Below are 14,561 nucleotides of genomic sequence, written 5' to 3' on the forward strand. Positions count from 1 at the left end.
ATATACTTCAAAAGAAATACTGTTATTATTTCGGTATAAAAGTAGATCTAAAAAGGGTAATTTTCCGTTTGTCTCTCTTTCCAGCGTAAAAGAGATCTGAGCCAAAGAGTCCAATTTTGACATGCGTTAATGATGTTTTCACCTTTGAGCCAGGGACTTATCTTTAATAATCTTATCTAACCTCTTGTTTCTGCTCACGATACGCATATATGCCTTTGACTTTGACTCTAATGTTCATAAGCAGGGCTGGCCGTGTGGTTAACGGTCTGGTGTTTCACCGAGATCGACTTTAGAGCGTGGGTTCAAATATTACACCTGTCACGTTTTTTCCTTTTTATATTTTTTGTTAAATGTTTGTGCCGTGTTATGGTTTTTATTATAAAATATGTGAGTATCTAGGCAGGTCATCTAGCTATAAGGTAATTTTAACTAATTTTTAATATTTGATTTTGTTTTAGAAGGTTTTATTGTAGTTACGTGTGTTTTTCTGTTTATTGTAGGTCTGATGATGCTTTATTAGCGAAACATGTTACCTGAATAATACCTATAAAAAGATATTTTGAGACTGAGACTTTTTATTTTTTCTCTAGTTACGTAGGTCTCTTTGAGATAATGGACGAGTTCTTTCAATTAGAATAACCAAAGATTATCAAATATATCAGTGTTAGCTACATTCAGACTATTTTAACAACAGTTGTACATTGATATACATGGATTAGGAGTTAAACAATTTAAGATAAACGACATGCATAAACGTAAAAAAATAAATTCTTTTAATGGCTTTTTTGACTTTCCTACCAAACTACTAGCCGCCACTGGATTAATTTATCATTATTATTATTCGAACGGCCGAAAATTTGTCAGATGCAACATTAATTAAAGTTTCTTTGATGATGAATTAATTAAGCTATTTGACCCTAATTAAAACTCGGATTGTATCTAGGACGTTAAATAAAAGTTATCATCGGGTGAGTCATGAGTATAAGAATTTTATTATGCCAGTCAGTTAGTTAAACCAATATTTAAATAAAAACTATGTTACTTATACAATTAAAATATATTTGAATGTCTATAGTTAGCTACACACCCTAGACCATAATTTCGTTTCAGTTCAGTAAAAATCCAATAACACACTACGGAGGTGTTAAGATTAAGGTAAGTGGGGCAAAAAAAAATTGTTGAAGATGTTAAAGCTTTTCTTTTTTTTTATTCCTAACAATTTTTTGTAAACGTAAGACCATGTCAAGGCTTTACTTGTTAAAAATGATGCTATTTTTAACTGACTATAGAACAATACAATCCATTTTAACCATGATCCATTTATTCTTAAAAAAACACACATGTTTTGTTATAATATACCATAATTATCCGTTTATATAAAACACGGACTGAAGCATTAATAATTTACATGCATTTAATTTATCGTCCGTGCTAATACCAGTCACGTAAATAAATTTACAATTTTTTTCATAGATTAATTATCGATAATGGAAACATTTACACATTCTAATAATTTACGGAATTAAAAACACATTACCTTATTTGCTTTAATATTGTGAGCTTTTTCTAAATGCAGACACACTCTCCCAAATAATTCTCGTATGTCTGGTTGGACCGCAGAAATCATTTTCGAACCCCCGTCACTCTCTTGATAATGGAATTTAATATTTTTAATATCCACTGGGTCGTCTAGTCTTAGTGCGGGCAAGTTATTGGTCATTACCTAAATATACAGGAAAAAATGTGTACATTTCTAAAAATGTAATTTTAAACTTACTTTGAGCAAAGGTAAAAGATCCTCGGCTCTACGGCACATCGGGCCGATTCTTAAAAACCTTTCTTGTTCTTCTGATACTGGAGATGGGTATTGTCCTGATAAAGGTACACTTAAGGGCGTTGGCATATGACCGAAAATACCTAAAATTTGCAAATAGTTACTACAATGTGCCCCATTCAGATTCGGATTGTATTTCTGATGGAAATGGGTTTTACAGTGATACAGGGTTATTCAGGACATACGACACGGAATAAATATTATGGCTTAATTACAGGATATACAAAATTGGCATTATCAGAGGCGTTCTAGAATATCATTTAAAATTATTTTCATGACATAGGGTGCTTCAAAGTGCAGTAACATATCAGTTTTTTTTTTAATGGAACATCCTGTATATTATTTGATTTTTGGATTGTACATCGTAAATAAAGATAAATTTTATTAAGGTTTACCCAGCCTAATCAATACACTTTTCGAAATATTTTTAAATATTTTGTGTTTTGTGAAAATACTGAGAGGTTTTCAATACAAAATTCCTTGCTATTTTATATAGCACGTTCAATTTTTAGGTTTAAATTATTAGTTTTTACAAGGCAATAAGTTGCTTAATTTAAATGGAACACCCTGTATTTTATATCACAAATAAATATTATTAGAAATAGCAGTATTTAAAAAGCGGATTTTTTTAAATGTAAAACACAATTTCATAGCAGGCGATAACAAATTGACATGGCTAAAATAAGTAACTAATTTATGACGGGTAATTAAGTTTAAGTTTAAATTAAACACCCAATTACAGTTGACTACAGCATGCAACACAATAAATTAGCCATAGGTAAAATTTAAAACTGTATTAACAATGTGTCTATTTTCAACTGACCATTATAATACATTATATTTAGAAAAAAAATCAAAAATAACAATAACAAAGAAGGTAAAAAATAAAAAATAACAGTTACAAAATATGCTCAAAATAATGACCATGCACAAACCTTTTCTTTTCAAAATTTACAGCGACTTTTGACAACATTTAAGGAGTAATACTTTAAAAAACTTCTCTTATCTGTTCTTTCATATTTTCTGGTATAATGGAAGGTAACTTCAACCTAAACAACAACAAAATCTTTCACCTATCCCCGTAAAAAAAAGCCAGTGCTGTCAAATCCGGAGATCTTGGAGGCCACTCGATAGGTCTACCCTTTCCTGTCTATCGGTTATGAAAATAATTATTTAAAAATTGTCTAAACCCACGGTGGAAATGTGGCAGTGCTCCATCCATTTGTGGAAAATCATTATTCAAAAACTCCAAAAATCCTGTTCCATTTAGATTTGCATCAAAAAAATGTGGACCAATTATAAAGCCACCTATTTTTACCATGTAAGTTCATTCTTCTCTAGGGTAAACTTTCATTTTCAATAAAATAATTAAAGGAAACAAAAACAGTTAAAAACTTTAATTTATTACACGAGAACTTTAAAAAAGCATTTAAGTAGCTGACAAATAAATTATAAACAACATAACCTGCCAACTTGTCATCGCCTACTCAGTGACTATTGAATAAATAGCAAAAAATAGTTTAGGTGTAGGAAGACCTTATTAAATTCTGAAAAGAATTCATTGTCACATTTGTTGCTGATATAAAATGCAGGGTGTTAAATTAAGCAACTTATTGCCTTGTAAAAACCTAAACCTTATTTTTGAACGCCCTGCAACTTTTTTATGAATGAAATTAAAAATTACAATGCCAAAAATTTAATATTTTAGTACTTTTGAATTGAAATATGGCAAAAAAAAGAATATTAATTTTTTTACCATATTACGAACATTTTTATTGAAATTGTCTCAGTATTTTTACAAAACAAAAAAAATTTATATAACTTTAATGTTTAGGCTGGGTAAGCCTTAATAAAACTTACCTTTATTTACGATGTAGAATCGAAAGCTCAAATAATATATAGAGTGTTCCATTGAAAAAAAACATAACTTTGATACGTTTTTGCACTTTGAAACACCCTGTATGTTATGAACATAATTTTAAAACATATTCTGGAACGCACCTGATAATCGAAATTTTTGTTATTATTTTTTACCCTGTAATTTATCCGTGTCGTAAGTCGTGACTAATCCTGTATATTCATTTTAATACAGTCTATAAGATAAACTTATTGCAAAAGGTAAGACATTTAGTGATACCAGAACGAGGCTGTCAATTTTCCCAAGTTTTTTTTGCCCAAGTAACTGTATGGAATTAAAATTCCTATAAAAGTAAACTGAGAAAATTCCCTAGATTATTACCAAAATTAGTAAGATTTCCCTATAACCAGGATAAATTCCCTAGACCAAAAATCGCAGTTTAAAGCAAGAACTTTCATTGTATTTTCTCACCATTAAAAAACGCAGGCATCCGAATACTGCCCCCTATATCGGAACCTACGCCAAAAGCGGAGGCGGCGCATGCCTGCGCGCATCCCTCTCCGCCCGACGAACCGCCCACAATCCGGCTTACGTCATAGGGATTATTTGTACGTCCGTGTATATTATTGGCCGACTCCCACCACATGCACAGCTCGGACACGTTCGTTAAGCCGATCGGGATGGCACCGGCTTGACGCAGGCGTTTTATAGCTGCGGCGTCTTCTTCTGCGCGTATATGTTTGCGGCAAAACAGACCCGAAGAGTGGATTAAGCCTGAAAATAAGAAAACATAGAGACGTGAGTATAGATGTCATACACAGTGCAGAAGTTTAAACGATCAACTTCAATTATTAAAATTTTGGTCTATAAGACGTCTTTTTATTAAATTGCAGTGCTTTGCCATCTAATGCCACATCTCGGAAATTAAACAGATACGACCTGCAGGAAGATATTAACTCGCTTCATTAGGATGAAAGCAGAATTACAATTGGAATCAGATCAACTCATAAGTTTCAGCATAATCGTCATCCAAAATTAAAGTTTTTAATTTTTAGTCCAAGCATAGACATTTCTCACAAGAAATATTTTTCTTTTTGAAATTTGACTAAATCAAATCAAATCAAATCAAAATATGTTTTTCAACACTAAGTTATAAACAAAGCAAAAAAATATAATAATACAAATATAAAGTTAAGAAGAAAATGTCACGAATATAGTTAAAAAGAAACACGTCACTCTAAAAAAAAGCAAAATTTTAGTATAAAGTAACAATATGTCGACAAAAAAAATGCATTAATAACGGACAATAATATATAAAATTTAAAATAAAAAGAAAAATATTTACATCAAATATATAAAAAAAGGGAAGTGGCTGTGTTGCTCGAAGGATAGTATGATAGAACAGCTAAATTAAAAAAACTAATTTTTTATGACGTTAAAAAAGACCATAAATTCATTTCCTTAGCATTCATTAATTCTTATCTAAATACCTTCATTAAAAACAAGTCATAATTATAAATTTCTTGTAAAATTAACAGTAGTTTAACTTTGTTTTTGGCTAATACCAAGGATAAAATTGATACATTATCAATAAGTGGTATTTACAGGCTACAGTGTGCTTCTTGTAACTGTTCATATGTGGGACTTGAACAAATCCTCTGCTCCTGTTTTGGTAAACCTACAAGATCAAGTAACCATAATTTTAGTCAAAATTCTAATTCTAAAATCATTTAACAAGTTACTTCTAAAAATTACGAGCCACTGGATTTTCTTGAAGATATATATGTACATCAGTAATGAATTGAACAATAATCCCTTTTGTTTAAATATACAACACCAGTAGACCCTACGTTCCGTTACATAGGAAACTACACAATTATGCTTTGTAGGTTTGCCTTTGCGCCGTTAAATAAATTACAACCTATTTTCAGGCTCTTTACCCAAACACAAATTTACTGTTAAAGTCTAGTTTGTTCCACCATTTTTTTTTAACGTATGACTTTTGTGATAATTTTGTGGTCAATGCTTCTAGACGCCACTATCGTTTTGACAGGTTTACATCACGCTGATTCTGAAGTGAAGTTGACAGTAGGATGACTCTAATCTATTTGAATGTTGTTTCTCACTTTTTAACATAATTTAAACACAAACATGGAAGAGTACCAGCGTCTTTCCCTTTTTCAAATATTGTACGTCCTTTTACATTTTACAGTGTTGTATTATAGTCTTGAATGTTCTTAAATCTATTCTCAAATTTTGTTTTAATTTGTGAAAATGTTTTTCCCACCTTGTGGAACTACTGTGCGTAACTGGGGAGTAAGTACATTTTATCTCTTTAATTTTAAAGTCCTTTTTTCTATAATAAATTAAAAACACATATAACTCACTTTCATTAATGACTCATACGCCTAAAGCGCACTGCTAAGCTAATAACAAACATTTTGCTCTGAATATATCTGGTTTCATTGCTTCGTCAAATATATAAAACTTACAAAACATCTCTATAAATCTCTTAGTAATATACTTTTTTAATTAATAAATTCTTGACTGTTTGCTACCAATGTCTGCATTCCAGGGGCCAGTGATTATACATTTTAATACCCTCATATATAAGAGCGTTTAATACCCTACTATTTAATACCCTCATATATAAGGATACTTTTTGGATTGCATAGACGTAGATCGGTAGTATTATATCTTGTTAAATTTATATAATATGTTGGCCTCATTAATACTCTTGTATTTTTTTTGAACCATTTCTACCGTCATCACTATAAAAATAAGTATTAATATTAGAATTCCCTTCCTAATAAACAGTGGCCTACATTGTTCTCTGAAACCTACTGCACACAAATATCTCAGCACAGTTCTGCAAGACAAAAAGTGACTTAATAAGACCCCGCCCAGCAAAGCGCCAAAATTGAATTCCATCTTAAGTGGGACTCTACTAGAGCAAAATACACACTTTTAGCCAATTTTTTATGAACCTCAACAACTTACAGAGCATAACAAGCAGATGCAATTTTTCTTTTTAAAACAACAATATGGGTCTCAAATATCAAATATGAGTCAATAAAAATTTTTACCAGAAATTTGGAGCATTCTCTATTCATTATAGGCTCTGCTTTCAATGAAGGATTTGTAGTAGTAATACCTTTAAATGTCACAATATTCCTTTTGGAAATATTAAAAGAAAGCTTGTTTGCATCACACCAATTTTTAATGAGTTTAATATCACTATTTATTGTTTCTTCCAATGTAGTGTAATTTGTTTCTAGCCACAGAATAGTACTGTCATCAGCAAATAACCTATAGGACCAATTAAATGCTGATAAACGCTAAGTGGTTGATGCAAATGAGAAACAATAAAGGGCCAAGAACCGATCCTTGGGGACCAACCTGTCTTTTATTTGCTAGATATGACTTAAGCCACATCAACATACAGCCTCTAAATAGTTGCTAGCTTTTGCAGCAATATTTCGCTATCCACACAATCAAAGGCCTTCGAAAAATCACAAAATACTGCCGCAGCCATCTCTCCCCTGTTTAAGGCCAAATAAAATTTCTCCAAAAGATTAAAAACTGCATCACCAATACTATTTTCGTCCCGAAAACCAAAGTGGTTGTTATTTCATAAATTGTGCCTTTTAAGAAATGAAGTAATTGTAATTTTGAGAATTTCTTTGATTGTTTTTAATAGAGTTGATAGAGAGTTTTTTCGATTAGTTTGATAGACCATTGAGATCGATCAAAAACAGGAGGGATCCTTATTGTCACTGCCCTTAAAAAGAGGTTTCACTAAAGCCGTGCACAAACTCTGGGAAAACTCCCTTGTCAACAGAAATAGTTAATATTGCACATAAATCTACAAGTAAAGAACCTGGAAGATTCATAGACATCTTGACTGAAATGCTATCAATACCTACCGACTGTTTGTTTTTAACACAAATTAATATTTTTTTAAATTTCTTATACGTCAGTGTAATATAGACAAAATGAATCTCGTACATATACATTCCTTAAGAATGATAAAGGACTAGTATCAGAACAAATATTTTTTATAAAGTCAACAAAACTTATTGAGTTTATCCGAATCCATATCCCCGTTATTTCGATTCCCTTTTAAGTCGTTCACTAATCGTACCGGAAGTAGGATCTTATCTCAATGCCTCACAAACCTAGAGTCTAATGAAAACTAGTCTAGGACAACCAGTCTAACCTTCTGCCTAATCTTAAATATATCTCTCCAGGTGCAAATCTATACTCCAATATTACACTAGTTTATAGGTTCCCACGAGTCCATAAAATAACCTGTTTTGCGTTCCAATAGCGATCAAACCTATGTTAAATTAGTTAATTGCTTTAAGCATAAATACACATTGATTATTTCCATAGTGAAAATCTAATTGTATCACGAGTAACGATTTTCTCTCTATAATGGACACTATATATGGCTAAGTTATTATATGGGCCTGGAAGTGACCTACTTACTTCAGTACTGAAAATAGCTTTTAAATGAAGATTAAATTCTCCAAAATGTAATTTAATAAAGTGAAAAAGGCAATTTATTTTGATTACATGTTTACGGCGGCTAATTGCTGTTTACTCGACACAATTATAATCACTTATAAATGATGGCAGAAACGCGATAGTGCATGGCATCATATTAAATTTAAAAAAACATATTACAAAAAATTAAAATACATCAAAAACAGACTAATTAATTAAAAAGTCTTTTTATCTTTCAATACTTTTACCAGGATTAGAACAATATTCTCTGTTAATACTACTTTTGTACAGATTACCTGTAATAAAGAAAAATGATTATTTAATCTGAAAATAATAATGAATTGGGGATTTGGTTAATTCCAACCAAAATATTTATGTTTATCACATTCACATATAGTGGTATCGACCGAGTCGATCAACTTTAACCTTGTCTGGTGATTCACGCGTGCGTTAATACCAGTAATTCACTTGTATCCCATAAAAGCTTTTATAAATAATTAATCAAGGTTAATGTAACCCTTAGTCAAAATAACTCACATTGGCATTTTTTATATGTTTAATGAGAACTGAATTGGTTTTTTTTATTCTTGAATAAGCTATTTATAATAAGGGTCAATATGGCATTGAGGCCAAAGTCTTATCAAGTAAAGAAATCCAGTCTAGAAACCAAATTACTATGTGAGTGAAACTATTAAAAGTTATGCTGTAATAAAATTTGCAATTTCCGTGTTGTCCAAAACAAATTAAACATGAACTGTATAAATAAACATTAGTATTTAATTCTTGAAGCCAAGTGGTGATGATGTCAGCTTTATAAAAACTTATAGGCTCTGTAATAAAATATATATTTGGTTTATACATGTTGTTGATGTTGTAGATGAATGGACAAGTACACTATTTGCATACATAAATAAAATAAAATAATTTTAGAATAGCATACCTTTAACAGCAATGCAGTCTTTAGTGGTAAAAGGCACTCCAAGAAAAGGTTTTTCTTTCTCCAACTGTTGTTCAGACATGGTTCCAGATTTGATTAGCTGGTCAGCTGCCTGAGCTTCCTTTCTAGCGTCATCAAATCGATCAGCTACAACACAGTTCAAAACTGGATTCACCTCAGCAATGCGAGTAATGAAAGAGTCAAGGACTTGTTCACATGTTATCTGGAAATTTCAAAAAAGTTTCAATATACATTTGATACAGTAAATAAGTATTTTTGTATTTGTTTCCATACTATATACATCATTATACTTAAAATAATACCAACATTAAATAATTTTTTTTTAGACTTTTCCCTAGCAGATTTAATGTCAATTACCTGGAATTAATGGACCTCTTTAATAAATTATCAAGTGAAATACTATTCGAACTATTACATAGTATTCTTTCGTAATAAAAAGGATGATTACTTTATAAAGACAGAAATTTGCAGTAGTGCAATTTAAAAAATTGAGGATTTTCTATGGAAGGATTGTTATTTCTGGTTAATATTTTGTTGGCTTGGTCTGGGCAATGCTGTTTTGGCATTAATTATAATGTAAACTTAATTAACAGGTGAGGTAAAAGTCATTGTGTAATTTTGTGAAAATTGTTTACAGTTTTAATCAAATAAGATTACTGATTTTGAATTCCATGATTTATTAACTAGATACTTGATGTAAGTAGACAATTTTTTTAACAGTATGCATCTAATAATGAATTTGGAATTTGATCCTTCCTTGATGTGTAAGAGGAAAGTAAAAAATGTAGAGTAGCACCATTGTAATTAAATTTTCTAATACCCTCTTGTGCAACTGAATCTAATGTTAATCTTAAAAAAACCCTAATATAATTAAATTTCCTGCTTCACATGAGAACCTTATTAGTATAATTAGCTTATTTACACAATAAAATATGTACTCAGACCAAGGTTGAACTAAGCAAAACAACTTTAATATATAATATAATTTGTCAAGATTTTTTTTAAACTAATGGATAGTACTTGGTGACACCCTTGCCATCAAAGATGATTAATATTAAAATTTACAAATAATTCCATAGTTTATTCAAATACAAAAACCTTGTCTCAATCTACCTAGTAACAAAAGCTTTTATAAAGTTGTTATTCAGAGAAGCCAGTCCTCTTATATTCACTAACAATTTAAGGTACTTATGATAGCAATTCTGTAACAAGTCGAATAAAGGCAGCACTTGAAACGATATTATATAATTAATTCCAAACACATGCAGCAAAGCATTCATGAGGTTTAAAAATAAACAATTCTATTTGACTTTATTTAATGTTTGGTAACATCATGAAACAATATAAAATTGGTAGGTTTTACCAATTAAAAAATGAATACTAGCCATGATGAATCTTTAAAGTCCATAGTATAATTTTTGTCAGATATATAGTATACAATTTCTGCTTAATCATAATCTATTAGCACCATGTAGTTAAACACAAATTTATTATGCAAATATGAATTTTTTTATTGCTAAAAATAGACTTCTCATACTGATAGCATAAAAATGTCAGTTAGTTACTGGCCATGTATTCACTGTAAGTGTATATGAGATATTGCACAAAAATATAATAATTTTTAGTCCTCAAAGACTGAGATAGCTCAAATTAAATTTTATTTAAATAGTATCATTTTAATGTTTCATATAATTATTCATATTTTGTTGTTTTATTACAAATAATACTAAGTAAAAATAACATATTTTGGGAAAGTTTAAGGAGGGTGGTACTAATTTAGAATAGTAGAGTTAGGTAGGTGCAGTGCCGTATGAGAAGATCCTCTGCACCTTAAGACAGGTTGCCTATTTAGCATCTTAACTTTTAAGACAAAAAACTTTTCCTATTTTTTAAAGGTAAATAATCTAAAAACTCGAAATTAAAGAAGTAGAATAAAATAAAAATAGTAATAAAGGTAAAATTAATAACGTTATATAGTAAGTAATTTTTTTTTTGTTTTTTTTTTTAATTTGTATTAATTTTTTAATTTTTTTTAATTTGTAACTATAATATAGTTTCAAATTAAAAAATAGCTCCGCGGAGAAAAATGGTAGCCGCAAGTTGTATTATTATAGTTCTATTTATTATTTTTCTTTAATTATTACATATTAAATTTTTTAGATATGTCTGCTGAGGACGTCTATCCATCTGATCCCATTCTTTCAAAAGATATTCACATAACCAATGAAATCATTTGAAAATTAATTTTGAAAGATCCTTGTCAGTCAAATAATTTTAAGAACTTTCATGATATCAAAGAAAAATAATACTGCTTGTTATTCATAACACAGAAATGCAGAAGGTAATGCTCCTGCAACAATTGTAGTATGTGACTCATCGGTGTATTCTCCTTGTAAAAATAAAATGTGCTGTCTTCATTGTTTCCTATTTAGTCATAAAAACAGTTCGAGTTGGGAAAATTTTCACTAGGAATTTTCTAATTTAACAAAAAAACAGTAGAAAAAATTAAATTACATGAAAATATAAAATATAGAAATTTAATGTTTTATTTATTTAGTGTTTAATACTTTTTTTTATCGAAACAAAACTTACTTTTATAGAATAAAGGTAATTTTTTAGAACTTTCAAATTTATTAAAAAGGAAATAAATTATGCATAAGGAAATGTCAAGCATGTAGTATGAAGTATGAGTCCAAACATTCAGAATAAAATTTTAAAATTGATGGCAACTATTGTACCTTAATTATTTCCAGAAGAAAGATTTCATATTTTAAAACAATATTCAGAGAACTTAATTCCTTAGCTAAAGATATTCCTCATTGTCATTGGGCTAGCACAATGTCTGGTCAGTAATGGGTTGTACATTATATTGCTGTGCACATAACTCAAATTTTGTGCTTGTGGATTATAAAACTATATGCACAGAAGTACAACTTTTATAAAAAATTTAAGGATTTATTTATGAACAATAGTCACTCCAGTTTGGCTTTTTTTTAATAAATAATGTTTCTCCACTTTTGCTCAGAACTCTAACTATACTTATTCTTCATTTCAGTCACTTATTATGACAATTTCAACTGGGCTGCATGGTTTCTATTCAAATGCTTTCGGGTGGAGCAACTGCTTGTATACTACCCTCTGACACTGGCCATTTGACTTGTCATGTAAATGATGTTCTCCTACCTATTCCTATGTCTTCCCTTACCAAAAACTCATTAATTTACATAAGTAAAAAAATTTACAATCATGTTCCTCTATGTGTTAGACATATATCAGATGTTAAGAAATTTAAAAGAGAATTAAAAACGCTTTTATTGGCTAAGGCATATTATAACCTGGATGACTTTTTTAATGACTGACTTGGACATGTTGGAAAGTTTTTTTTTCCTTTTTTCTTCTCTAGTTTTGTCAACAAGTTTACCTTTATTTAGTAATTGATTGTTTTATTTAGTTATCTTTAATTCAAGTACGTTGAAAAAGTTTTGTCTTCTTGTGTTTAATTTTGTTCATTGTTCTGTTAATTTTTGAAATTGTATTTTTGTTTTGTTTTTTTCTTTAGCTTGTAGGATGCTTGTACACAAGATTATTCTTACGTAATATAGCACATTTTCTTTCTTTCTTTCTTTCTTTCTATACAAAGTTGCAATTGTATCATGCTAAAGAGAGCTTGAAAGGGGAATTCAAAAAACCAAACCTTGTTCAATTCTCTCCAATCAAGTGCCCATTCTGAGAGCTATTCGGCTGTGTAGATCTGAGGTTAAGTTACACAAAACCGACCCTATTAGACAGTTTTAAAATAATTGCATAATTGAGTGCTAGTTTACACATTTGCTCTGATGCATGTCTACAGAGGTTTAGTTCCCTAGTTAAATCCATAAAATATTATTTATTATTAACCTATTTTAACACTTTACAAATACAACTTGCAATACACCTATGGATTTATTTTTAAAATAAAAGTATTTAGCATAAGACAATATAGTGTGAATTACAATTTAAATAAATTTTGATTTGATTTTGGGACTAATAATTTTTAATTAAAAAAAAAATTATAAATAATAAATATATTTCCATTAATTACCTTATTAATTAAGTATTCTAAGGATTTTTCCTGCATTACCATATCAGATAAACATATGTAATTGTACTTAATGACCTACCTTTTTTGTTCTTATTTTCAAAGCTATAGAACTAGCAGACTCAAGAAGCATCAGATCCGTAATTGGGGGCATAGCCTCTTTCTTACCCCCATAAACTAGTCCAAATAGAAACTGAACTATGCACTCCAGGAATCCAAAAACGATTTTCAAAAATCGTCTCTGATAGTCATTCCACAAATTGTTTTGATTCCCCATTTTCTTGCCTTTAGTCTTCTTTAAAAAGGTTTTTTTTTAATTTATTCTTGCACGCGACCACATTAGATTTTGCGAGCGACTTAATAATTTTAATCGAACCCGCGGATGACGAATGCCGGGAATGACTGAAACTAAAATTTTTTTCGTGGGCGATTGTTGCTGATTTCCCCACCATACCTGTGGAGTTTTGTTTACTTGTCATGTAACTGACGTTTTGGGGTTAGATTTTTTATAAACAAAAATTATCAAACCGGTTAACAATGATAAGCAAAATCATACTGAGTTCATCAAAAACGATGAAGATCTTTTTATTTACGAAAACAATTAAAAATTGACCCAAAAGGTCAAAAATAAATAAATATATCGGGTTATATGGCAAAATCAGCTGTGTGGTATCATCTTGACGGATTGGTGCTGATTGACAGTGACAAATGACAATGAATAGGTAAGCCTAAAGCAGGGTTCACACGTCCAAGTATATTCGGTGTGCGAAAAACGAAAACGGGAAGTAAATTCAAAAAGAAAATGGTCCCAAAGGGATAATATTAGATTCATGGAGTTATACAAAGCTGAGGAAAGTTTTGGTGGATTATAAAAATGAAGATGATATAAATTCAGCTTATAACCCTTTCGCGTCGATTGGGACATATTTGTCCCATCAAAAATTTGGCTTTAAAAATGCGACTTTTTTTATTTGTTATACTTTAGTGTCTTTTAATATATTTCTTTATTAGTACCTACCGCAATGACAAAAATAGCTTAAGTTTATTTTTTTAACGTAAGTATAGTGTGGGCTATCTATATATGTCCCAGCCGTATATTTGTTTGGGTTTTATATGTCCCAATAGTAAAATAAACCAAGATCAAGAAAATCATATTATTTATTTTTTTCAAAGAAATACAACATTAGGAGTGATAAGATGAGAAACATTCTTTACATAGTGGTACGTCACAGGCGGATCATTACATGACCGTCCTTTTTTCTACTTTTTGCTGGGCACAACGACGGCATCTTCTTCTGGTTCTGGTCTCCAACATTAATCAAAT

General features: G+C 30.1%; 1 protein-coding gene across 1 annotated transcript in view; it reads right to left on the reverse strand.

Moving 5' to 3' along the window:
- LOC126738013 (fatty-acid amide hydrolase 2) overlaps positions 1–13,897 on the reverse strand; it is a 35,361-nt gene extending 21,464 nt beyond the window's left edge. Inside the window, exons 1-5 of the mRNA XM_050443166.1 lie at positions 13,320–13,897; positions 9,142–9,361; positions 4,164–4,466; positions 1,778–1,917; positions 1,538–1,723 (exon numbers count right to left, since the gene is read on the reverse strand). Coding sequence (XP_050299123.1) covers positions 1,538–1,723; positions 1,778–1,917; positions 4,164–4,466; positions 9,142–9,361; positions 13,320–13,514 — 1,044 coding nt within the window. The 5' untranslated portion in view covers positions 13,515–13,897. The remainder of the gene's footprint in view (positions 1–1,537; positions 1,724–1,777; positions 1,918–4,163; positions 4,467–9,141; positions 9,362–13,319) is intronic.
- Between the last annotated feature and the right edge of the window lie 664 nt (positions 13,898–14,561).

This window comes from Anthonomus grandis, chromosome 6, assembly GCF_022605725.1.
Source record: "Anthonomus grandis grandis chromosome 6, icAntGran1.3, whole genome shotgun sequence".
Classification (NCBI taxonomy): domain Eukaryota; kingdom Metazoa; phylum Arthropoda; class Insecta; order Coleoptera; family Curculionidae; genus Anthonomus; species Anthonomus grandis.